Here is a 23,680-nt window from a genome sequence, read left to right as displayed (position 1 = left end):
GCTCTGTGCTGAATGGTGTAGTCAAACTCTTACAGCTGTTCTAGCCAGTGTGCCAACTGTCCTTCTGGCTCCTTGAAGTTCACTAGCCACTGAAGTGAAGCGTGGTCGGTGCGCAAGGTGAAGTGACGACCGGTGAGGTAGGCTCGGAACTGGTGCAGGGCGGCAACGACAGCTAGAAGTTCATCCAGATACACTAAGCACTGCTGGGGGGGAATGCCTGACAACACCCTCTCCATTAAAGTTCAAAAGTGGCAGGTGCGTTACAGAGGCCAAAGGGAAGCACCTTAAACTGCCAGAGTCCATGTCCTGTTGAAAAAGCGGTCTTGGTGCAGGCATCAGGGTAAAGCTCTACCTGCCAGTATCTGCTTCTAAGTTCCAGGGAGCTGAACCAGGTAGAGCCAGCAACCAGGTCTAAGGACTCATCAATACGAGGACAGTGGATAACAGTCCTTTTTCGTGATATCGTTGAGGCGATGGTAGTCGGTGCAAAACCTTGATTCTCCATCTTTTTTTTTTTTTTTTAAACAGCACAGTCTGGGATACCCAAGGACTGTTGGAGGGTTTTATCACTTCAGCGGCCAACATCTCATTTTGAATCCAATCAGCAACTTTCTGGCAGTCAAAGGCAAGGTGACATGGCTGATGAATGGTTCTGATGTTCCCCGTATTTATCAAATGTTGCACCAGGTGGGTGCACCCGGTCTGTTCTGGTCGGGAGGCGAATATGTCCGGGAACTCAGTTAACAGCTGTCGTAGCTGGTCACGTAGAACATCGTCTAGCCCTTCACAGCTCCGTTCCAGGACAATTTCCATGGTGGACTGGTTCTTGGGGACAGGGTGCGTCAACTGGATCAGTACTGGTGGGCGCACAGGTGGGCAAGGAGGTGGATTGGCGCTGTCCATAGGTACGGTGGTAGACGAAGTGGCGACAGGAACTTGAAGGGAAGGTTCAGCAGGCAGCGGGCTGCGCTTCCCCATGTGGCCATGTTGTAGATCTAACAACGAGCCTTCGCATTGGAGGAAGTCCAGACCAAGGATGCAGGGGTCTTGGACAGAGGCTATCCATACCTCATGGCGATAGCGGCAGCCAGCGTGCTCAATCTTTAGGTGGCATCTTGCTTCTATGGGGGCGAGTTCTCCAATTGGTGCAGGCTCGGTAGATGATATCAGGGCGGACGACAGTGATGGAGGAGCCTGTGCCAATGAGAGCTGTACGCAGCATACCTTCGATCTTCACTGGAGTGCATGGAAGGCTCCTTCTCCCGTGTGTCCCACAGTGGCAGGTATAGCGTTCGCGGGCTCGGCAGGTGAAGTCCTTATCTGCCTCCTTAGGCGGAACCGTTCCTGTTTCCTGGAGGCTGTTGCGTCTCAGCCTGGGTCTCCAACACTTGGCAGACAGCCATGACATGTTCCGGAGTCCCAAACCGCCAACAAATCCTTTCTGGGTCACGTCTCTACCCGTGGCTCACTGACCGGACTTTTGCAGGGTAAGGCTCTCTCTCTCTGTCCGTATCCGGTTGGGTCCAGGATATCGGGTGGCTGGGAAGGCAGTGTGCTGCGGGTTGGCCCACAAATGATCTATTGCCTTATCCAGGGTGGCCGGGGCTGCAAGACGGACTTGGTAGCATAGTTCTGGGGGTTCTATACCGCGCAAGAACGCGTCCAATGCGACGCGGCGGATAAAGCTGTTGCCCTCACTGCAGTATGCTCTCCTGGCCAAGCTGTTGATGTCAGTCCCCAGCGCCCCCAAGCGTTCTCCATGGATCCACCTGCAGTTCTGTAACTGGTTCTGTAGCAAGAGATAGGACTCACTCTCCCCAAACCGCCTCTTCAAAGCCCTTAAAAGGACTTGGTAGTCAGCTCTCTCCTCCAGTTCTAAATCTAGTAGTATCTCTAAAGCGGCGCCTTCAAGAGATTGGGTTAGGTAGGACACTCTGATGGCAAAGCTCCGGACATGCTCAGTGGCTACAAGCTCAAACTGTGCCAGGAAGGCTTCCAGTGATGTCTGGCTGGAGAAGTGACGAAGTTTCGGCTTGTGACCAGGGGGAGCGTAGTTGTGGTGTGATAATGTAATATTTGAGGATGGTGGTGAAGCTGTAGCGGTGGTCTCCTGCTGTGTTGGGACATCAGTCGTTCGAACTGTTGCAGCATGGTCTCGAGGCAAGCTGGAAACAGCAAAGGTTAGGGTCTCCGGTTGGTGGACTCGAGATGCTGACTCGATGCAAGAAGGCAGCAGTTTCGAAGGTCTGAAGGTTGTTATTGTGGTAGGGGTCTATTCTGGCTCTGCAGCCCCAGAGTTCCAGGCCGAGTTTCTGAAGAAAGTGTGAAGCTGGGTCACGGAGGTGGCATGTCCCGCAGTGGGGTAAACTCTTTCGTATGCTGGTGGGTGTGGGGGACCATGATGTACTGGAATCTATGCACTAAACGTTGCATACTTTTTACAGAGCTGGCGTCTGGGGGAGGCGCGAGGGATGCGACTGCACCCAGGCCCAGCCTCTGCTGGGGCCCATACCAAAGATATTCTAGAGTATCTTTGCCCATACCAATATTTTTATTTATTTATTTATTTTTCGAAGTCCATTATCGAAAAACAAGAAACTGTTCTCCCAGTGGTTCAAAAATTTACGGGGGGGGTGGTCTGCATTTCTTTCACAGCTGCTGTTCATAAAGATAACAACAAACAGTTTACTAACAAGGTATAGAATCACAAATACTTCTCAGAAAAAATAAACACATAGGCATATCAGCCAACTTTAATTCTCTGTGAACTCCTACATCAAACCCCAATTTTCCATAATGGCCTGGTTTATTTAAAATAATAATTAAAAAAAAAAAAAAAAAAGCGCTGTGCGGGCTGTTCAAAGCAAGAAGAGCAGAAAAGACAGCTAGAAATTTCCCAAAAAGAATCATAAAAGTGGGACGACAACAGCAGATGGAAGTACAGCGTGGCAGCGGAACTGCCAACCTCCTTCTCGCACGAAAAATAAACAACAGTTGAGCCAGAGGAAAGAGGTGAATCAGAGACATTGCATTGGAAATATACAACAACAGCAAATACAAGGTTCTGAATCGTGTATTGTAAACCCGGTACCCAGTCAGACACCTTTATGTGATTTTTAGATCCACCTACTTGGCCTGACTTTTGTACCAAAGAGCTAAGAGTTGAAATAATGAAACATAAACCTGTGCAACTAAATAAACTGATGTTGAATTCCCAGAAAATCACATGATCTGTACTCATTTTTGGAAGAAAAGTTCAATTAGATTTATTTTAGGCTTAATTTTTTTTCTGTCTACTTCACATTCTTGCACTAGGGCCCAGTGAGTTCTAGCAACGGCACTGACGTTTTACCTTTATTTTTTATCTATATCGTATATACGTTGCTCCAATTATTTAAATATGTTACACCTGAGACTATATCCTACGCCAGGAGTTGGCGCTGGAGTTAAGCCCAGGTGTAACTCAAAGTGCACTTGGTGTACATTTTAAGCCTGGTTTATTTCTGCTTTTAAGTCTGAGGTAGCTAAAAGTCAGGGGCACGTCCTGCTGGTGCACTCCAGCCCGGCTGACTTGAGAGGGGTGCCGATTGACTGATGAATAATAAGTACAACATGTTTGTGCAATAACGATTCAAAATAAAAATAACATGACAAATGAAATGAAAGTGCAGAGGGCGCTGATTGGCTGACGAATAAGTACTAAAGGTAGAATATAACTTTTTTTCCTGATGGTTATTGCAATAAAATGAGACCAAAGAAGAAACCACCAGCTGTGTATAGAAAGTTGAAAAAGCATTGCAAAGAAAATGAACGTAAACTATTAAACCAGTGGAAGAATTGGATCTCCAAACCTGCAGTCAGATGATGCTACAACGTCTCAACAAGCAGCGCATTAATACAAAAATAATTTGTGGAGAGCACATTAAGTGTGCGAGTAATGTCTTTCTCGTACTGATCATGTAGATTAACAGTGTAAACTAAACTGACGTGAAAAAGAAAATAATATTTACGAGCATCTATATTAACCATGCTTTTAATGAAACTTATAAATCAACGAATGAAATTACAAACATTCTTACATAGCCTAAAGTGAAGAAATACGTTACCCTACATTGCAAAATAATCAAAATAAACAACACTAGTCTGCATGAAATAAAACTGTTGGAGTTTGCAAATTCCGTTTTCTCCAGCTTAAAGAAAGAACACATGCTTCTTTGCTTGGATGCCATTGAACAATAGCAACAAAATATGCCCACTAGAAAAAAAAAACAAAAAAAAAACCTGCATGAACCACACTTATAATATTAATAACTACTCAAACTGAGATATTATATTATTATTATTATTATTATTATTTATTATTATTATTATTATTATTATTATTATTATTTGGATGTTTCCAGTACTTCCAAGAACACATGTCCAATCTAGCCATATACATTGAATTTGCATTGGCGTACTCTCTGCACTGAAGGCAAGAATAGTACATAGGGGGGAGGGGGCTGGAGTTATATCTCGCACAGGGCGCCATTAAGGATCGGTACGGCTCTGCTTAGCAATTGCATTTTTCAAAATAATTACGCACTGTCATCATAATCTGCATAATTTCACACCGTTCCGTTGACACTAGAAAAATATCTCAAGAGCGCTCTCCATATCCCATAACCCTTTGCGCGCAGCCTGCCGGAAGTAAAGGCGGAGTCGACTGTCTTTGACAGCTTCCTCGTACAGCTGCGCATATTGTGCGTAGCTGTATACAAACATGGCTGCGCCCTGTCAAGTGAAGTTATTCACATTTTTGGGGGATTTGGGGATTCATGAAAAACAGTATCAACGAAATGTCATACGGTCCTCACAAAACCAGTTACTTTAGAACTACTTAGATTTGGTTTCCTGCGTTTATAATTTACATATACAAAATCATATTTGCATGTCCGATAGTACTGACCTCTTTTTCACGTGCTTGGAACTGCGGCATAATTTACACAGAAATCCCAAGGTAAGAAATAAAAATATCTAAATGAAGGAAATCAAAGCCTTTTTTGTTAAGACGCCTTTGTCGTTTCTTTATTTCACTATTTACGTAGTGAGACAGCTAAATTGTCATCAAACTGTCAAAAACAAAGGAATACATTAATCCTGTCTTTATACATGAGCCACACGAGTATTGTTTTTTTAAAATGTTATAACATGTACTTCGTTATTCAGTTGTTTTAATATATTCATGGTTTGAATAAGCTGAGCATGGTGTCTAATTTACTTTTTGTCGCTACCCAAATAACCATTACTTTTTTAGAAGAACCGTGGAAGTTTTTTGTGACATTAAAACTATTTTTTTTCAGTGAAAATACGTTTGCTTTTTAGATTGTGAAGAACTCATCGATCAGCACATCGCCCTTAAACGTGTATCTCCAACAAAGACAATGTCTTCCAGAAGCATCCCTCTGTTTAAGACTATATACAACAAAGCAAGACTCTATTCCTTCCAAATCCCCTGTAAAATGTGGAAAATGCAGTGCAGATACTTGAGAGTTAATGATGATCTGAAAGCAAGATTTACGTTCCATAAGAGTACACATGTGTGTCCACAATTCTGTAAGACTTTGCAGTTAGTCCAGCCTATGAGCACAAATGTACAGTCAATAGAGGGGCTATTTGGAAAGGACTCTCTACAGCAATACTTGAATAAACTGGAGACAGAGTACAAGGATTGCCTTAACAGAATACATGCAGGTGGTACAGAGGATGTGCTGAGACTGTTGCGAAGAAGAGTTACTGATTTGGCACCAGTGGTCTCACATATTCAACAGCTAAGGTCTAAAGAGCAAGAATTCCAAGACACTGAGACTTTGTTAAAAGGTGAGAGTATAGTACAGTCATATTTATTTTTAATTAATGCATTTTTCTGTAGCCAGTTAAAGTAAAACAAAAAATAGGACTGAGCGCCTTTATCAGTGTGGCCAGTACTTACCTGTGAATGAAACTATGTTGTGACTGTTAGAGGAACAATTGATTAATCTTACTACTGTATACTCATTTGTGTATGTAGGAAACCAGGAATTGCTACTTTGTCAGACTGAACACCCCTACTGTGGTTTTCTGATCAAACTCCCAACATATGAAATAAATGAACTGTATATTTCTATACATTCTTTCAGGTACCATGAATCTCAAAATCAACATTTGATGAATATATTATCTTTATGTCCTTAGCTTTTATTCGACCATTGACCATTCCAAATAGTTCAAGAGACAAACATTGGGGGTAAGGGAATACTAAGGAATAAGAGGTTGACAGATCAGATTTTTTGTTTTATTTTAGGTTGTAAATATATTGCTTTTTTAAAGAAGTTACATACTTTATTTACTGTTATACAATTGCATTTGGCCATTTTCAGATGATGATGCTGATATAAGAGACCTTGCTGAAAGTGAAAGGCGTTTATACAAGGAAGCTATAACTGACTTGAAGCATAAGGTAATATTCAGTGAATGAAAAAAAAAGTGCATCAAGTTCTTGTATAATTCATACATTTCAGGCCTATGTAAATTTCTCATTGAAACACTTTCACACAGTTTCTTTCAGAAAATAAAACCTGAAACTAGACTGTACCACCTGTAGAAATAAAAATAAACATATTTTATTTATGACTTTCAGATTATTTCACTCCTGATTCCTTCAGAAGAATCAGATGACAGTGATCTCATTATGGAAGTTACAGCTGGAGTGGGAGGACAGGAGGCAATGCTGTTCACAGCAGAAATGTTTGATATGTATCAGAACTTTGCATCCTTTAGGAGTTGGAGGTTTGAAATTCTGGAATATTTTCCAAGTGAAATTGGTGAGTATTGTGAAATCATCTTAAACCTTTTTTTTTTTTTTTTGTAAAGTTATTTTAGTATATAAAGCGTACAGTTAGGGAGCGTATGTGTTCTTGTAAAGTCACCTTGAACTGCTCATATTTCATAAACTACTCATAAGACTTCATATTTTGAATGTTATTAAATCTTTTGGCAAAATAAAAGGATACCCTTCACTTTAACTTTGATACAGTATTGGATATCAGAATCTTTAAGATAGGGGCTCATGAACTCGGTACATAGTTAGAGAGTGCCACGTTATGAAGACTATTAATATTTAGCTCTTAACTCCAAATAGTTGCTATGACAGGTCATAATTTGGGGGTTATCACTCCATTTTCAAATCGCACACGTGGCAGTAAAAATCAAAGAACTTCGAAATATATACAATAGGGTGTGGAAGGGTGGTGGGTAATTCACTGACACAACACCACACAGGTGCCCAGTTTTATTATTACCAACTCTTTGATTTGTTTTAGCCCCGTCTCCTGTGACAACAGGAACCCTGACTATCACCAATGATAGACAGGACCACCGAAATACTGACACGGCTTATAGGGAATCCAACTGCAGTGCACATGCAAGTGCTCAGAATAATAATGAAAACAAAAGGTGAAAGAAAAAGGGAAAGTAAAACACGGTAATAAAACTACAAATAACAGGTGCTGCAACTTCGAAGCATACCACGGGGCATAGGGCAAGCGTTGGGGTGCCGGGCCCAGTGACTGGATGTGAGTGGGTTACTAAGGTGGATCACTTTGGTGTTCTGAACGGGCAATACGCAGAGACCTCTGTTGTCCTTGGCTTCCCTGCTATCACCGATGATAGACAGTGACCACGAAAATACTGATACTGCTATGGGAATCACTGTTTTCTCCCAGCCGTTCTTAATCCTGGAACTGCGCTTCCGTACACTCAGCATGACTAAAAGGGCAGACCTGAGGAAACATTAGAGCGTTATCTTATAGGGCTAACAATCTCCCCAAGACCCGCCACCCAGCCACTCGGAGAGGGCAAGTGCACACACCCCCTTTCCCACCTCCCTGTGTCACTGCCATGACTCACAGGCGGGGGTAATGGACAACTGCTGCCCTCTTCCTCCTGCACTATGAACACGTCAGCAGAGTCAGCACAGATCTCCCCCTGCTACATAGAGTTACACATTTTTCCATGTTAATAAATTTTTAGCCTTAGAATCCAAAAATCATGTCAGAAACTCAAGTTATACATTTCATGGCTAAATGAAGCTCCAGTGATAATCAAGGGTTGTTTTTTGCGGCAGTCAGGTAGTCCCACAGATGTGCAAAAAATGAAGTTGTGGCACAGGTTGTATCAAGTTGAAATTTACACATAGGGGTCTAACTGTCCAGAATTTGGGAATCTTTCTCTATTCCTCAGATTTAAGGATTATCTGTCTTTTTTTTTTTTTTTTTTTTTACCAGGCAGAATTACTATTCCTATCATGGGCAAGAAAACACTTTCTTGATTAAAAATGCTTGAAGTAGATTTAACCAATGGAAGAGCAAAGATCTGCCCCTTGTTTTGCTGCAGTCCAATTATTAGTGAGTAGAGGCAGAACAAAAATATGCTAGAGTAACTGTTATTGAGAACTTCAAAGTAATATTTCGCACCGGAGTGTAGATCGTCCCGAGGAGTAACGCGTTCTTTTGTGCAAAGAACTAATTTTTTACGAACTTCGATCTCAATGGTTACCCTCTCGTTCTAGACGGGGACAAAACCGACGTCAGGGTTTAATACCACTCATCTCCGTCTGTGTTGTAGTTCGTGGACAGTAGCGAGCTTACGATCTTCATTGCAATAACTCTTGAAGTTTCATTAGAAAACTTAAGAAAAAATGGTCCTTAAATGTGATTTATGTACAAGGATTCTGTCGTTCTTGTAATAATCAACTATATACGGTTTACAAATTTAAAAATAATGTCATAAGACAGCAGAGACATTATAGTTGATTTGGTTATGAATCAATTTTCAAGAACTTTCAGGAAAAATTGAGGTATGCACCACAAATACCCAAACTGACACAGGAAGGGAAGGAATGTACTCCTCTCTTACAAAATTCAAATTATGAAAGGTATCCGAGTTGTCAATTAAAAAGAAGCATACTGCTGGAACTGTATTTTGTTCAGTACAGAAAAGGTGTTATGGAACAGCACTGATTACAGCAATCTAGGATGTCTAATGAAGTCAGCACAAACTGTTACACTCAAAACTTTTGGACAAACCCGGATTGATGTTCAACTGGGTAAGCAGAAGCGTAGGGATACAATACATCACAATGAGGAAGTAAGAAAAAATCGTGAGGTTCTTAAACACTTGATTGATTTTGCTTGGCAATAACTGGCATTCAGAGGGCACAATGAATGCATCAATTTCTCAAATAGAAGTAATTATATGGGATTACTTTCTCTGATTTCTGACTGGCAGCATGTTAAGCAATCGCTTGTCAATAGCCACGGTACAGGAAGTACAGGAAGGAAACTAAGTATGTAGCAATAATGGTAGATTAAACAACCGATGTCTTGTCTTGTGTTTTTCAGGTATGTGACTGAGCGCAACGTCATTAAAAGATTTTGTGTCAGTGGGTATTAAGTAATAGTGTATATTTATTTATTTATTTACTTTTTAAATTTAGCCGTTGCTAATTATTATTAGTTATTTTCTCCCAATTTGAAATTCCCAGTTATTATTTAGGCTACACCAGTAGCCCTGGCGCCTATTGGAGACCGTAGTTTTACGGTGTGTATACTATATATATATATATATACACACACACACACACACACACACACACACACACACACACACACACACACACACACACACACACACACACACACACACACACACACACACACACACACACACACACAGACTCGAACACCGTTGAGGGTCCGATAACCGTAGGACGGAGTGCGTCTGCGGAATGTCTACGTTTGTCAAAAAAAAAATACTGTATTAAGGAGTACCATATATGTTGGGTCATATTTTGCTTTCATAATTAAAAACAAAAAGATAATGTAACCCTTTCCTATACGTTTTGTCACCTTTACTTGTCTTAGTCTTTTTGTTACAGTAACGTTTTTAAGTCAACGTAAAAGGACTATAATTATATATATATATATATATAATAATAAAATAATAAAATAATAATAATATAAATATATTTATATTTGGCATTTGGGTGATTTTACTGTGTTGAACATTTATAGCCTTGGTCACACCATATCCCATCTGAACGTCGTGTTATGTATTTTTTTTTGAATTTTTGTACCAAAATTTAATCGCGTATTTTCGTTATTCATAACCGGAAATTAGTGTTTCTAAACAACCAAAGTGGGAGTCAAATATGGTAACCCTGTATTATTGGACCGTTTTCCCCTTTCATGTTTAGAGTACGTTCTGAGGTAACGTCTGTTTGGTTTCAATTTTGTGATGTTTTTCCAAATGTGTTCTAGTCTTTCTCAAAACATAACCGACTGAATCTCGTACAGAGCTTTTTCGAAATTTTGACATAACTTTGTACCATATTACAGTATTTTTTTCGAAGACACAAGGAATTTAATTCAAAAAGAATAATAAGCAGAAAACCAGTGAAGCTAGCGATAGGTGCCTTGCAAGTAATCGAGTTCGGGAGTAGAAGTGAAATTCACGTCAAAGGGACACGACGGAACAGTGAGATAACATATCGGAAAAGGAGGGCTCCACGTACCGAATTCTCTGAAAAGTGTAAGAGGTACAAAATAATTACTAACCAAAGTGCCAATTTGCTAGGACGACAACTATAACTATGATAAGGGTCATAGGGACCGCGGGATAACCTCTGGGACATCAAAAATGCCACACCACACACACACACACACACACACACACACACACACACACACACACACACACACACACACACACACACACACACACACACACACACACACACACACACAGTGCCTTGCAAAATTATTCAGACCCCTGACCAATTCTCTTATATTACTGAATTACAAATGGTACATTGAAATTTCGTTATGTTCGATATTTTATTTTAAAACAGTAAGTATGTACCAGCTTTGCACACAGTGTCGGAGTGATTTTGGCCCATTCTTCTTGGCAGATTTGCTCCAGGTTGTTCAGGTTGGTTGGACGACGCTTCTGGACCGCAATTTTCAAATAGTACCACAGATTCTCAATGGGATTGAGATCAGGACTTTGACTGGGCCACTGTAGGACATTCACCTTTTTGTTCTTGAGCCACTCCAATGTTGCTTTGGCCTTGTGCTTGGGATCATTGTCCTGCTGAAAGGTGAATTTCCTCCCAAGCTTCAGTTTTTTAGCGGACTGAAGCAGATTCTCTGCAGTATTTTCCTGTATTTTGCTCCATCCATTCTTCCTTCAATTGTAACAAGATGCCCAGTCCCTACTGATGAGAAGCATCCCCACAGCATGATGCTGCCAGCACCATACTTCACTGTAGGGATGGTGTGTCTTGAGGCATGGGCAGTGTTAGTGCCACACATAGCGCTTTGAGTTTTGGCCAAAAATCTCTATCTTGGTCTCATCTGACCACAAAACCTTTTCCCACATCGCAGCTGGGTCACTCTCATGCTTTCTGGCAAACTCCAGACGTGCTTTCAGATGGTACTTTTTGAGTAACGGCTTCTTTCTTGCCACCCTCCCATACAGGCCAGTGTTATGCAGAGCTCTTGATATGGTTGAACTCTGTAGCTTCTTCAAAGTGATTGTTGGCCTCTCTGTAGCTTCTCTCACAAGTCTCCTTCTTGTTTGAGTGCCGAGTTTTGAGGGACAGGCTTTTCTTGGCAGTGCCTGGGTGGTGTGATGCAGCTTCCACTAACTGATTTTATTGATCCAACTGTGCTCACTGGGCTATCCAAACACTTGGATGTTATTTTGTACCATTTCCCTAATCTATGCATTTGCATTACTTTATCTCTAACTTCTGTAGAATGCTCTTTGATCTTCATTTTCCTTCAGATTCACAGCTTTACCAATGATCCTTCAACAGTGGATTTTTTATCCAGAAAATGTGACAGCAACTTTAATGGTTCACAGGTGGAGGCCACTGGTAAGGTAATTGTGTCCTCGTTAGGGCAATTTCTTTCATCGGTGCAAACTGGGAGCTTCCACAGAACAGGGGTTGAATACTTATGCAAGCAAGATATTTGAGTTTATTATTTTCCTTAAAATTATTTCCCAACATAAAACCAATGTCACCTTACAATAATTTATTTTGAGTTTCAGTGTTTTAAAATAAAATATCGAACAGAACGAAATTTCAGTGTACCATTTGTAATTCACTAATATGACAGAATTGGTCAGGGGTCTGGATACTTTTGCAAGGCACTGTGTGTGTGTGTGTTTGTGTGTGTCTAATTATATATATATATATAATTAGGGCTCATCCATGTAGGGGATAAAGTGCAATGCATTGCGATCAGCATGATCGCTGCAAATTGTAGAATTTTTATTCTCTTGGAAAGCAGGATTATGAATTCGTACAAGTAGCCTCTGCTGCAGCTTAATCTCCTCAGCTGCTGGAGAAAAAAAAAAAAAAAAATCCACCTATACAGCAATAACAATCCATGATGTTGTACTGAACACAAAAGCCAGAACACTGGTTTTCTGTGAGACCCAGTGGAGTTTATGTAGCAAAATATACTGGGCCAGCGAAAATGTGATGCTTTTCTTAACCCTGTTGATGTTTAGGCAGATCAAAAAACCCCACATCACAGGGAATATTTTAAACACACAAAGTCATGACACATAAACAATAATGGTAAAATACTTTATTTATTTATTTATTATCATTTTCAAGCATTTTGATGAAGGAATTGCTTTCTTTCCCCAAATTGGAACTAGACTAGGCCTGAAAATGCAATTGAATTATTATTTTTTTGTTTGTTTGTTTGTTGGATAAATCTTGATATCTCAGGAACAGAGAAGATCCCACAATGAATTTCTGATCAAAGCTAGACCCCTGTTAGGACCCCTTTGAGTGTAAATTTTAGCTTGATACCATGTATGCCACATATGGGAAGATAACCCCAGTTGTGACGTGCCATATCTCGGAAACTATTTTGAATTAAAAGTTAAAACTTCCTATTTCTTCATAACTTAGTTTCATGAAAATCTGAGACGTGTGATGACATAGCTGATTGCATTGACACGGAATGACTTTTTGGTTTCTGGATAATTGATATATTGGCTTCAAATTTTTCAGAGTAAAGCTTAATTACACATCAGATAATGAACATGCGTATAGTACCTATTATTATGAGCAGGTGCTAACAAAACTTTCTTTCCCAATTATTACACCGTGTAACAAATTTTTATTTTTTTTGGTTCCTGGGTAGTAAGTGTTACTTCCTAATTGCTTATGCCTCAAAAGTATAGAAAATGGCTATTATTCCCCACAAACTTTGCTTTTGCGACCAGGACAGTGATATTTTGAAATTTACCTATTTTCCAGAACATTCCAGATAGATGCTGTGCTGAGTAGACTTGGAGTAACTTCTAGAACTTTCCAGTTATATAAATAGTAGTATAAATACAGGGGCCTTAAGCCCACCAGTTCAGTTTAGTTCCAGCTGCCTAAGTGGATACATATCTGCATTTTTCTGAGATGGCATCAAGAGGCTGCAAGCATCCAGCAGACGCATTTTGCTATGTCTGCGGCCAATTTATCAAGACGAGCGAAAAAGTACTCCGTGGAAGCATCTGCTAAGATGTGTGAGGCCTACAAGGCATATTTCGGCATGCCTGTTGGGGATCAAGACAAACCCTGGGCACCTCATTTCACCTGCGAGCACTGCAAAAAAATCTCTGGAAGGTAAGATGGACAATTGTTGCTCTGAATTTTATGTTATAAAATTTGTTAACATTTTTAACATTTTTAAAATTGTAAAAGTTTTTAATTTTAAAATGTTTTACAATTTTCAATGTTATTGAAAAAATATATATGTAAAATGTTGCAAGAATCTCTTACACATTAGTCATGGGTGAAATAAATTTATTTTTGTAGGATGGTACAGAGGGGAAAAGAGAGCCATGAAGTTCGCTATCCCAAGAATTTGGCGGGAACCCACTGACCACTCAAGCAACTGCTACTTCTGCATGGTGGACCCTTCCAAACGTCGGACTGTCAAGAATGCACCTGCTATCATGTATCCGGATCTTCCTTCATCCATCGCCCCGGTGCCACACTGCCATGAGCTCTGCGTACCCACTCCTCCGGAGAGAGAGCAGCCGTCTTTAGAAGAGAGCAGCAAGTCAGAGAGCGAGGAAGACGTTGTAGATCCAGATGACAATTTCAGAGGTGGAGCTGAGGAGAGAAACCCATACTACCCCAACCAAAAAGACCTCAACGACTTGATTAGAGATCTTGGTCTCACCAAGTCCAATGCCGAGCTTTTGACGTCTAGGCTCAAGCAGTGGAACTTGTTGGATGAAAGTGTGCAAGTTGCAGATCAGAGGAAGCGTCACCAACCTTTTTCCAGCTTCTTCACCCGTCAAGATAGGCTCTGCTTCTGCCACAATGTGACTAGTTTGTTCGAGGCAGTCGGAATCGCCTGTAACCAGAATGAGTGGCGCCTCTTCATTGACAGCTCATCCAGGAGCCTCAAAGCCATGCTTCTCCATAATGGTAACAAGTACCTGTCTCTTCCCCTGGCTCACTCAGTGCACCTCAAAGAGGATTACAACAGCATCAAGACCTTGCTGGACGCCTTGAAGTATGATGAGTACGGCTGGGAGGTCATAGGAGACTTCAAAATGGTGGCATTCCTGATGGGTCTCCAAGGCGGTTTTACCAAGTTTCCCTGCTATCTTTGCCTTTGGGACAGCAGGGACACCAAGGCGCATTACGACAGGCGGGACTGGCCACAGGGGACCGAGTTCTCTGTGGGGAGGAACAACATCAAGAGGGAGCCACTGGTGGACCCCCGGAAGGTGCTGATGCCACCACTGCACATCAAATTGGGCCTTATGAAACAATTTGTCAGTGCTCTAGATAAGGAGTCGGCAGCCTTCAAGTACCTTCAAGACTTCTTCCCTAAGCTGTCTGAGGCAAAGGTCAAAGCCAGTGTCTTCGTCGGACCACAGATAAAGAAGATCCTGGAGTGCAATGAATTCCCCAAGAAGCTCACTAGTAAGGAGAAAGCGGCTTGGAACAGCTTTGTCGCAGTGGTTCGGGGCTTCCTGGGCAATCACAAGGCCGAAAACTATGTGGAGCTGGTTGAGACTCTGGTAAAGAACTACGGCACAATGGGCTGTAGGATGTCCCTCAAAGTCCATATCCTTGATGCTCATCTTGATAAATTCAAGGAGAACATGGGAGCGCACTTGGAGGAGCAAGGCGAGCGCTTCCACCAGGATATACTGGACTTTGAACGCCGCTACCAAGGACAGTATAACGTGAACATGATGGGAGACTACATTTGGGGGCTGATTCATAAAAGTGATTTACAGTATAATCATAAATCTCGAGAAACTACTCACTTCTAAATCTTTTGTAGTCATTTTTGTATTAAGGTAGTATAAATACATGTTAATTTGGATTCATGTGTTGTTTTTTTCTGACTTCATGTGAACGAAAAGACACAAATTCGCCCGTTTTCTTATTGGAAATAGGTAAATTTCAAAATATCACTGTCCTGGTCACAAAAGCAAAGTTTGTGGGGAATAATAGCCATTTTCTGTACTTTTGAGGCATAAGCAATTAGGAAATAACCTAACTACCCAGGAACAAAAATTGTGTTACATAGTGTTATTTTTTTCAAGCAAGTTAGTATATGCTCAGTTAACCAATAACAAATAGGTGTAAAGTATGTCAAATTTAACTTTGTTCTCTGCTATTAAAGGAGGATTACGTCATGCTACTGCCAGCATAAGTGGTCCAGCAAGCTACAAACACATGAAATACGAGGGAGGAGTACATCGTGTTCAGAGAGTTCCAAAAACTGAAAAGCAGGGACGCACTCATACCAGTACAATGACTGTAGCAATATTACCTCTGCCAACTGAGGTAAGAATTGTGCCGTATATTTATCTTATTTTTTTATTTGGGGGGGGGGGGGGGGTGGGGGTTGTATTATTTACATTTTGGATGGTATTACTTTTTCTTGTGCAATAGTTGTTAAAAGTGAAATTAAGTTATGCTAAAGCTGGCACATAAATGTGAGTGTATATTTCCTGCAGGTCAAATATTTATTAAAAAAATGTTTTTCAATTTGTACATGTCACACTATCAGAAAACTAAATAAAATACATCTATAATTTAGTCATTTGTAATTGTTACAAAACACTAGAACAGCATATGATTTCATGTTAAACCTTTAAAAAACATGATGGTAAATAGCTCTCTGGGGCTTTTTCTGGAGCAAGCTAATCCAAGAACCTCTTATGCCTTTCATCTGTGCAGACCTTGATTTCATTCTGTCTCAGTTTACAAGTGAAATGAGTTGGATGGTCTCGGCTTAATCATAATCCATTTCACATCACCTCCACCCAGTTCGGCACAATCTGTCTGCTTGCCTCAGATTAGAATGGGAGAAGGTGTTCAGGTCAGGATCATAACTCCAAGGATAAGACTCGTGGCTCTTTGCTGACTGTATACAGCGAGTCAACTTTTAGGAATTAAACATGAATATTCTGCAACTATATTATATATATTATATAACCTATATATATATATATATATATATATATATATATATATATATATATATATATATATATTCTGCACTGAAATGCTTATTTGGGTAACACTTGTGCTTTTTGGTGTAGTCTCAGACTATTCAAATAAACACTGATGTGTTTGAAATCTGTTTTAAACATTTATTTTAAATTCTTTAAATAAATGGGTCGTAACCAAATATAAATCTTCACATTTTTGTAAAATGACTTTACACTTCTAAAGATGCAAAGCATTTCAATAAATTCAAACGATAAAGTTCACATCCCGTGCATAGGGAGAACACAAACATAAAACACCATTAATTGGGGTGGCATTGCAAAGGACATGAAGGGAGGTTTCACAGTTCCAATCGAGTGACAGTTTTCTAAGCTTTATTTGTGAATGCTACACCCCATTAGAAAATCTGCTTTGTTGCATTTTTTAAAAATTAATCATCATTTAATCGTAAAATCACAATTTACAAGATTAAATACACTACTATACCTCCTGGGCACTGCCAATAGTGTCACACGACTACGATTGGCTCAGTGGATATGTTGGATTTTGCTAAATTAGAAGCCTAGCGTATAACGCATCACGGAAAGAAACGATCATTTGAGTTGTATGTAACGTGGTGTTTATCGTGTTTTGAGGATAAAGGACACTGTGTGAACATCAGAAAGTAGGCAGTGTGAGATGAATGAGCCTGCTTTTAGTTCAGTTTTGGTGCAAATAGTGTATTTTGTGTTCTGCATCTAAACCTTTTATATAATTTAGAAATAAGTACACTTCATGCTTTATTATTACTATAAGTAATTTATACTTAAGCTTTTTTATTTAGTCGTCGCTAATGGTTTTCTCCCCAAGTTGGAATGCCCAATTATTATTTTTATCCCGGTTCACCGCTGCAACCCTCGTGACTTGGGAAATGGAGGCTGAAACACACATCCTCTGTGGATCCACAGCAAAGCCGCCAGACCTGTAGAGCCGGAGGACAACACAGATTCTGAATGACTCCACTTCTGACCCGCAGGTGCCCTGTGAGCCACAGGGGTCGCTGGTGCACAGTGAACCGTGAATTACCCAGCTGACCTAAACCCTCCCTACCCAGATGGTGCTCAGCCAACTGTGCACCGCCCCCTAGGAACCCCCAGTCACAGTCAGCAATGACATAGCCTGGATTTGAACCTGCCATCTCCAGACTATAGAACGCATCCTGCACTCCACGAGGAGCGCCTTTACTGGATGCGCCACTCGGGAGCTCATAGTTAAGCATTTTAATTGTGTTAATGCAGTTATAATTATATGTAATTATTATATTATGCCCTATTTTTTAGAATGTCCACGCATATTAAACCTGACACAAATTGGATATGTGCTTATAATAAAATGATCCTTTTAGATTACTTCACACAGGTATTCCATTTAAAAAATGGTTTTTGATCAGTTCAAAGCTGTAATCCAGAGTAGCACTGGGTTACCAAGCCGGGTCATCGCACTGAGTGCCTTGTATGTATAAGGCTACAAGCCTGCAGTTGCAGGGCAAAGCTGTATCACATACGATGCCTGTGAGCATGCAAGATAAACACTCTTATTTTGGCAGTTTTTTGTTTTGCTTGTTGTGTTAATGCAGTTGTATTTAAGGTCCCATTTTTGGTTTTTTTGGAATGCCTGTTAAACACATTTTTCTTTCCTAAACAGCATTGTTAATCTAGCTGTCTAATCTAGTTAATCTACATAGTTTCTTAATTTTCTATTAATGTTTTTATTTATTTTAAGAATGCCCCTCTTTCAGCTTGAGGCCAGTGCATTGTTTTTGTAAAGTATAACAAATACAGCAAGGAGAATTTAGGTCTCATTCACTAAACCTTCTTAAAGTATAAATAATGCGCAAGTAAGGCAGTATTTACTGAGGTGAATGCCTATTATTAAGGCGTGCGCTATGGAACTCATTAGCATACCCTGCATGTGCCTTAAGGAAATGACACCTGCAAACTATTAAGCAAAGAGCTAAGATAGGGGAAGCTTGGAGAAAAGCCTCCATCCCTCACAAACTGCTGTTTTTATTGTGTGATAGCGTTTGCTCTTTGAAAAGACTTGATGTTTTTTTCAGAAGTTGAAAATGCTAATGAGGCCTCTCCCCAAATGTGTGGATGACACCAGGCAGTAGCGCAGGCGTAAAAACTCAGGGCAAAATATGGCACCAAAATCACTTCACTGACCAAAGTCTGATTGTGCACACTTAGCACCCTATAATCAGTTGCTGACAACCTTTGCCTTAGCGTTAGTGCCTTGCCCTGTGATTAAAAATGTGCCCCTAAGATTCTGAAATAATGAGAATGAAAACATTAAGATATACCCAAAGGCCACTGAATCTCTATATGATATATTGCTGAGAAAATAATGTGATGCTTTTTTTTTTTTTTTTTTTTTATCAGATTAATTTCACCATTCATTTAAAAGACTTGCGGATTGAAACAAAGCGAGCAAGTGGGGCCGGTGGCCAACATGTCAACACCACTGACAGTGCAGTGCGAATTTTACACATTCCAACAGGTAATTAAACAGAGTTACTTTGCAGTAGTGGTTCTTCAAAATTATTAAACAAATCATAATTAAAATTGCTACCTAATGCATAGATTAGAATGTTTTTGTTTTAATTATTGTGTGTATATTCTGAATAATCTAGGTTGCATGAGAATGGTTTAATAAAATGGTTGTAGTTGCAAGAAATAGCTGCTCGTCATGTGTGTTGTTTTTTTTTTTTTTTTTTTTTTAAACTCATTTGCATGTAGCCTCAGTACTGCAATCAACTTGCGTGTCAGAATGGCTTAATGTCATCTGGTCTGCAGAAAACTCTGGAATCTTGGGCACCTGAGCAGTAGTGGTCTTTAAAGATCTAGTCCCAGCCAGCTTTCCTCTGTAATTCCTCAGGAGCGCACAGGCCCAGACAACACTTCCTGTGGGCTCCCAGCTAAGATCAGTAAATTGGTGTAAGCAGGATTCTAGTATTGTGAAGGGTAAAACTGAGAGGGAGTGTTTTGGCAATCAAAACACACAGCTTGTTTTAATCCAAATAAGTCAATGTTCCTATTAAAGGTCACTGTTTCACATTTTCAGGTGTGGTATCTGAGTGTCAGCAGGAGAGATCTCAGCTGAAAAACAAAGAAAAAGCAATGCAAGTGTTGCGTGCAAAACTCTATAGCATGAAACTTGAAGAAGAAACAAGTAAAAGATATAACGCTCGAAAGGTCCAAGTAGGTATCACAGATATATTTAAGCTTTGAAAAATAAAATAAAAAAAAAGGCCAACAACATACAAAGTAACAGAGCACCATACAGGAAGTGTGATTGCTGCTTTGTGCACTTTTTATTAACAAATTGAACTTTTCTCCTCCAATAGCCTAAAACTAAAAGCAGTCCCATATCCAATATATTTTCAAAAGTTAAATGAACTTTCAGAATATTAAAAGCTAAAATAAATTATAAAGGAGGCAGTAAAAAGGATACTCATTGCCTTTTCACCAGCAGCCACATTGTTGTATAGATCTGCTCAAAATACTTGCTGCAGCCACTGGAATGTAAGCTTTCCGAATGATTAACTTATACCTTAGCAAAATTGTCTCACTTTTTATTATTATTTTTTTTCTATGAAAAGCCATCATGTATATAGGTTTTCAGATCAAAATTCTGAAAATATTAAAACAAGTGGTTTAATTTGGATAGGTATGATTCTAACTGAAACTACATAAAAACATAATCACTCATGTGAGCCTATTGTTTTGGTATTTTAATCACAATACCAATTGTCTTAAATATAATGATGGTGTTTCAATGTCTTATAAATACAATCTTACATGCATTGCAGTGAGGTATTTTATCACACTTTCTGACCTGAACTCCTTGTTCTTTTGACAGATTGGAACCAAAGGAAGATCAGAGAAGATCAGAACATACAATTTCTCCCAGGACAGGGTTACTGACCACAGAATAAGTGAAACTGTTCATGATATTAAGGGATTTATGATGGGTGAGGAGCTCCTTGACCATATGATTCAGTCATTAAAAGAATATGAAGAAAATGAGACTCTTTTAGATATTCTTGAGGAAAACATGCAGATGGATGGAAATATGTAATTCAAAAAATAAAATAAATATATACACACACACAAACACACCTATTGTATTTTTTTTAATATTATTGTATTCTGTTTAACGACTGGGTGGATTTTGAGAAAATAATGGATATGGGATAGTTTGGATACTTAACATGCTGTTGTATGAAACCAAAATTTTTGTGCATGAAGTATTTATCATCACTTAACTGAGCAAAACAGAATATCAATTAAAGTACAAAATCAAAGCACATTGCTAGTAATAGGATAAAAGATAATAAGTTTATGCCAAATCGACTACCAAGGTTTTGGGTCTGGGAGTAACTTGCCCTCTAACACTGAGAGCGTAAAATGCAACATTACCTTGAAGGCAAGAGTAATCTCAATAAATACTGTACAGTCTTTAATGGTAATGGGTTTGGCATTAAAAAACAGTCTTACATTTTAACTGCAATGCTACTTGGAACTACTGTACAACCATGTCTGTGTTCTACAAGGTTCTTTTTTGGCTTGGCACTTTTTTTCAAGGTATCACACTGGCTGAAATTAAATTACATTACTTCTGTTTTAACATTGAATTCATGAACTAAGTGAACATGTTAAAACTTCAATATGAAGCCATAAAGATAAATAAAATAAGGAAATGCATTAATAAAGTGTAACAGTTTAATATTATAGGCACCTTTTTTTAGCAGTTACCTCTGATGATGGTTCTAGTTGGATTTGTAGCTGGATTGGGGTGTTTCCGCTTCAACCTGTGTAACTTCGAAATGTTTCTTATTCTTACTTCGATTTGCTACAAAGACAGCAGGGCTAGCCATAGATTGGATAATGTTGGGCTTTTTTGTACAGTTTCCTAGTAACTGAAGACATTGTATTTTAGGAGATGAAGTTTCAGGGGAGGCAGACAAGCTGTGCAGCAAAATTGCTATGTGTATTTTTTTGCATTAAATGTAAATTTCGTGCGTATTTCTGACTTTTTAATGCTTAAAAATGGCAGGTATGCAGCTTAGCTGGACCGCTGGGCACTGATGCTTATTGATTTTAAAACCTAGACTTTTAATTGTGTTGTCTTAAATGATTTAAATAATTGAATATTACAGTATGTGCACTGGGTTAGTATCTGAAATTGTGACTTCTGAAAATGAAATCCAAATACCCATTCTGTGTTTATGCCAGTACATATGCTAAGATGTTTTGGATTGCTGTACAAACAGGATAAATGCTGGCATTGCACCAGATCAGAATACTGCATACACAAGGTACTCATTAACAGTTAGAACCAATGTTTCAACCAGCTACCTTCTGCACTGTACTTCAGTGATTCAAACACTGATAATTGTGCATCTCAAACTTTACCTTTGTACGACTATGTACAGTACTGTTTATAAAGTAGACAGTTGTTCATGTATATGAATAAAATTAAAGCTTGACCTGTTTCATAATCCAAGATTTAACATTTTGCCCCACATAGCTTCACCCAATATGTGGATCCTACTTCAGATCGGGATTTTGAATATTCACATTCCATTTCCAACATCATGAAGAATAGTGGTTCAAAAGCATTACTGAAGTGGGTACTTGCTGTTGGAATGGATGGACTGTCTGTATTATTCAAATTGCTCTTTAAAAATGTAGCTGTAGGTTCTGCCTTTTTAATGCTGCTGCAATTTACCAGATGTAGAGTGCATGTTGGACATGTTTTAATATTTGGGATTTTATTCAATATGTTGATTACAAAATTCTAATTGCTGTAAACAGATAATTTATTGCTGAATAAAATCAACCATTTATTAAATCTGAATAATGATTTAAAAAAAATAAATAAATTGATGTCTGTACATAAAAAAAGTGTTATATTTAAGATGTGTTTGATTGAATACTGAAATGCTGTCAGTCTATGGGTTACACACATCAAGTAACCCAGAGCCTGATGTGGGGAGGGGAGACAGCAGTCTTTCTGATGGTCTGTAAATTTCAGTTTTTTATTTTTCTTATATTACCCAACATAAAACCAATGTCACCTTACAATAATTGATTTTGAGTTTAAGTGTTTTAAAATAAAACATCGAACAGAACGAAATTTCAATGTACCATTTGTAATTCAGTAATATGAGAGAATTGGTCAGGGGCCTGAATACTTTTGCAAGGCACTGTGTGTGTGTGTGTGTGTGTGTGTGTATATATTATCAATATTTATTTTACAAATCAAAACAAGACCATGTAAATAAACATCTGAACAGACATCAGTTTACAACATACTGTACATATTTATAAAACTGAAAGGATAGCAATCAGGTTATTATCAGATGGCACACAAGGCACATCTGTCCGAAGTTTTATTTTTATTGCACTTCTCAACATGGCATTGGCATTTCTTGTGGCTATCAACAGGGTTGCCAGCTTCAGCTGTGGGTACAGGCTTGGCAGTCTCCCTTTGTTCCAAATGCTTCTTGCGAAGTTCCTGTGCTAACTAAAATATATTCCCTCCTTGGTAGATTTTTCTCTGTGCATTCTTTGTAAACTACCCAGGAGTTGATGGCTGCTAGGTCCAGTGGAATACTTCTGTGCCATCGTAATCTAAAACATCAACTTCATGTTTTGTTGCGTAGTCTGGTATTTATTTTAACTAGTCCCAATGCTAATCGACTGACAAAAAAAAAAATTACGTGACTGGAAAAATTTACATTTTAAAACCAAAAATAGCCAAAATGACTGCCACGGGGCTTCTAGTGTTAAAGATAAGGGCTTGTAACCAGAAGGTCCTCTGTTCAAATCCTGGCTGTCTCACTGTGTGACCCTGACCAAGTCACTTAACCTTCTTGTGCTTTTGGGTGAGACATAAGTGACTCTGTAGCTGATGCAAAGTTCACACATCCTAGTCTCCGAGATAAAGTGTCTGCTAAATAAACAAATAATAATGAATGTGTGCTTATCCTTGCCCTGCATTTTCCCCAGATCCAACCCTAGACCCATTAACTGTTCTTAACAAAGTTATAAG

At 39.3% G+C, this 23,680-nt stretch overlaps 1 protein-coding gene across 2 annotated transcripts; it reads left to right on the top strand.

The window, feature by feature from the left end:
* Window positions 1–4,749: 4,749 nt before the first annotated feature.
* Window positions 4,750–20,731, top strand: mtrf1l (mitochondrial translational release factor 1-like). Of its 2 annotated transcripts, none has more exons than XM_041250751.1 (8): window positions 4,750–4,999; window positions 5,365–5,859; window positions 6,399–6,478; window positions 6,659–6,842; window positions 15,750–15,913; window positions 19,003–19,120; window positions 19,685–19,821; window positions 20,483–20,731. In XM_041250751.1, exons 2-8 carry the CDS (start codon window positions 5,424–5,426, stop codon window positions 20,699–20,701), a joined length of 1,338 nt encoding a protein of 445 aa, XP_041106685.1. In that variant the 5' UTR covers window positions 4,750–4,999; window positions 5,365–5,423; the 3' UTR covers window positions 20,702–20,731. The 2 variants fall into 2 exon arrangements, with proteins under 2 accessions (XP_041106685.1, XP_041106686.1); XM_041250752.1 differs by having other exon boundaries at window positions 5,343–5,859.
* Window positions 20,732–23,680: the final 2,949 nt, after the last annotated feature.

The sequence above is a fragment of the Polyodon spathula genome, chromosome 5 (assembly GCF_017654505.1).
Source record: "Polyodon spathula isolate WHYD16114869_AA chromosome 5, ASM1765450v1, whole genome shotgun sequence".
Lineage (NCBI taxonomy): Eukaryota > Metazoa > Chordata > Actinopteri > Acipenseriformes > Polyodontidae > Polyodon > Polyodon spathula.
This window is presented reverse-complemented; position numbering and strand designations above follow the sequence as displayed.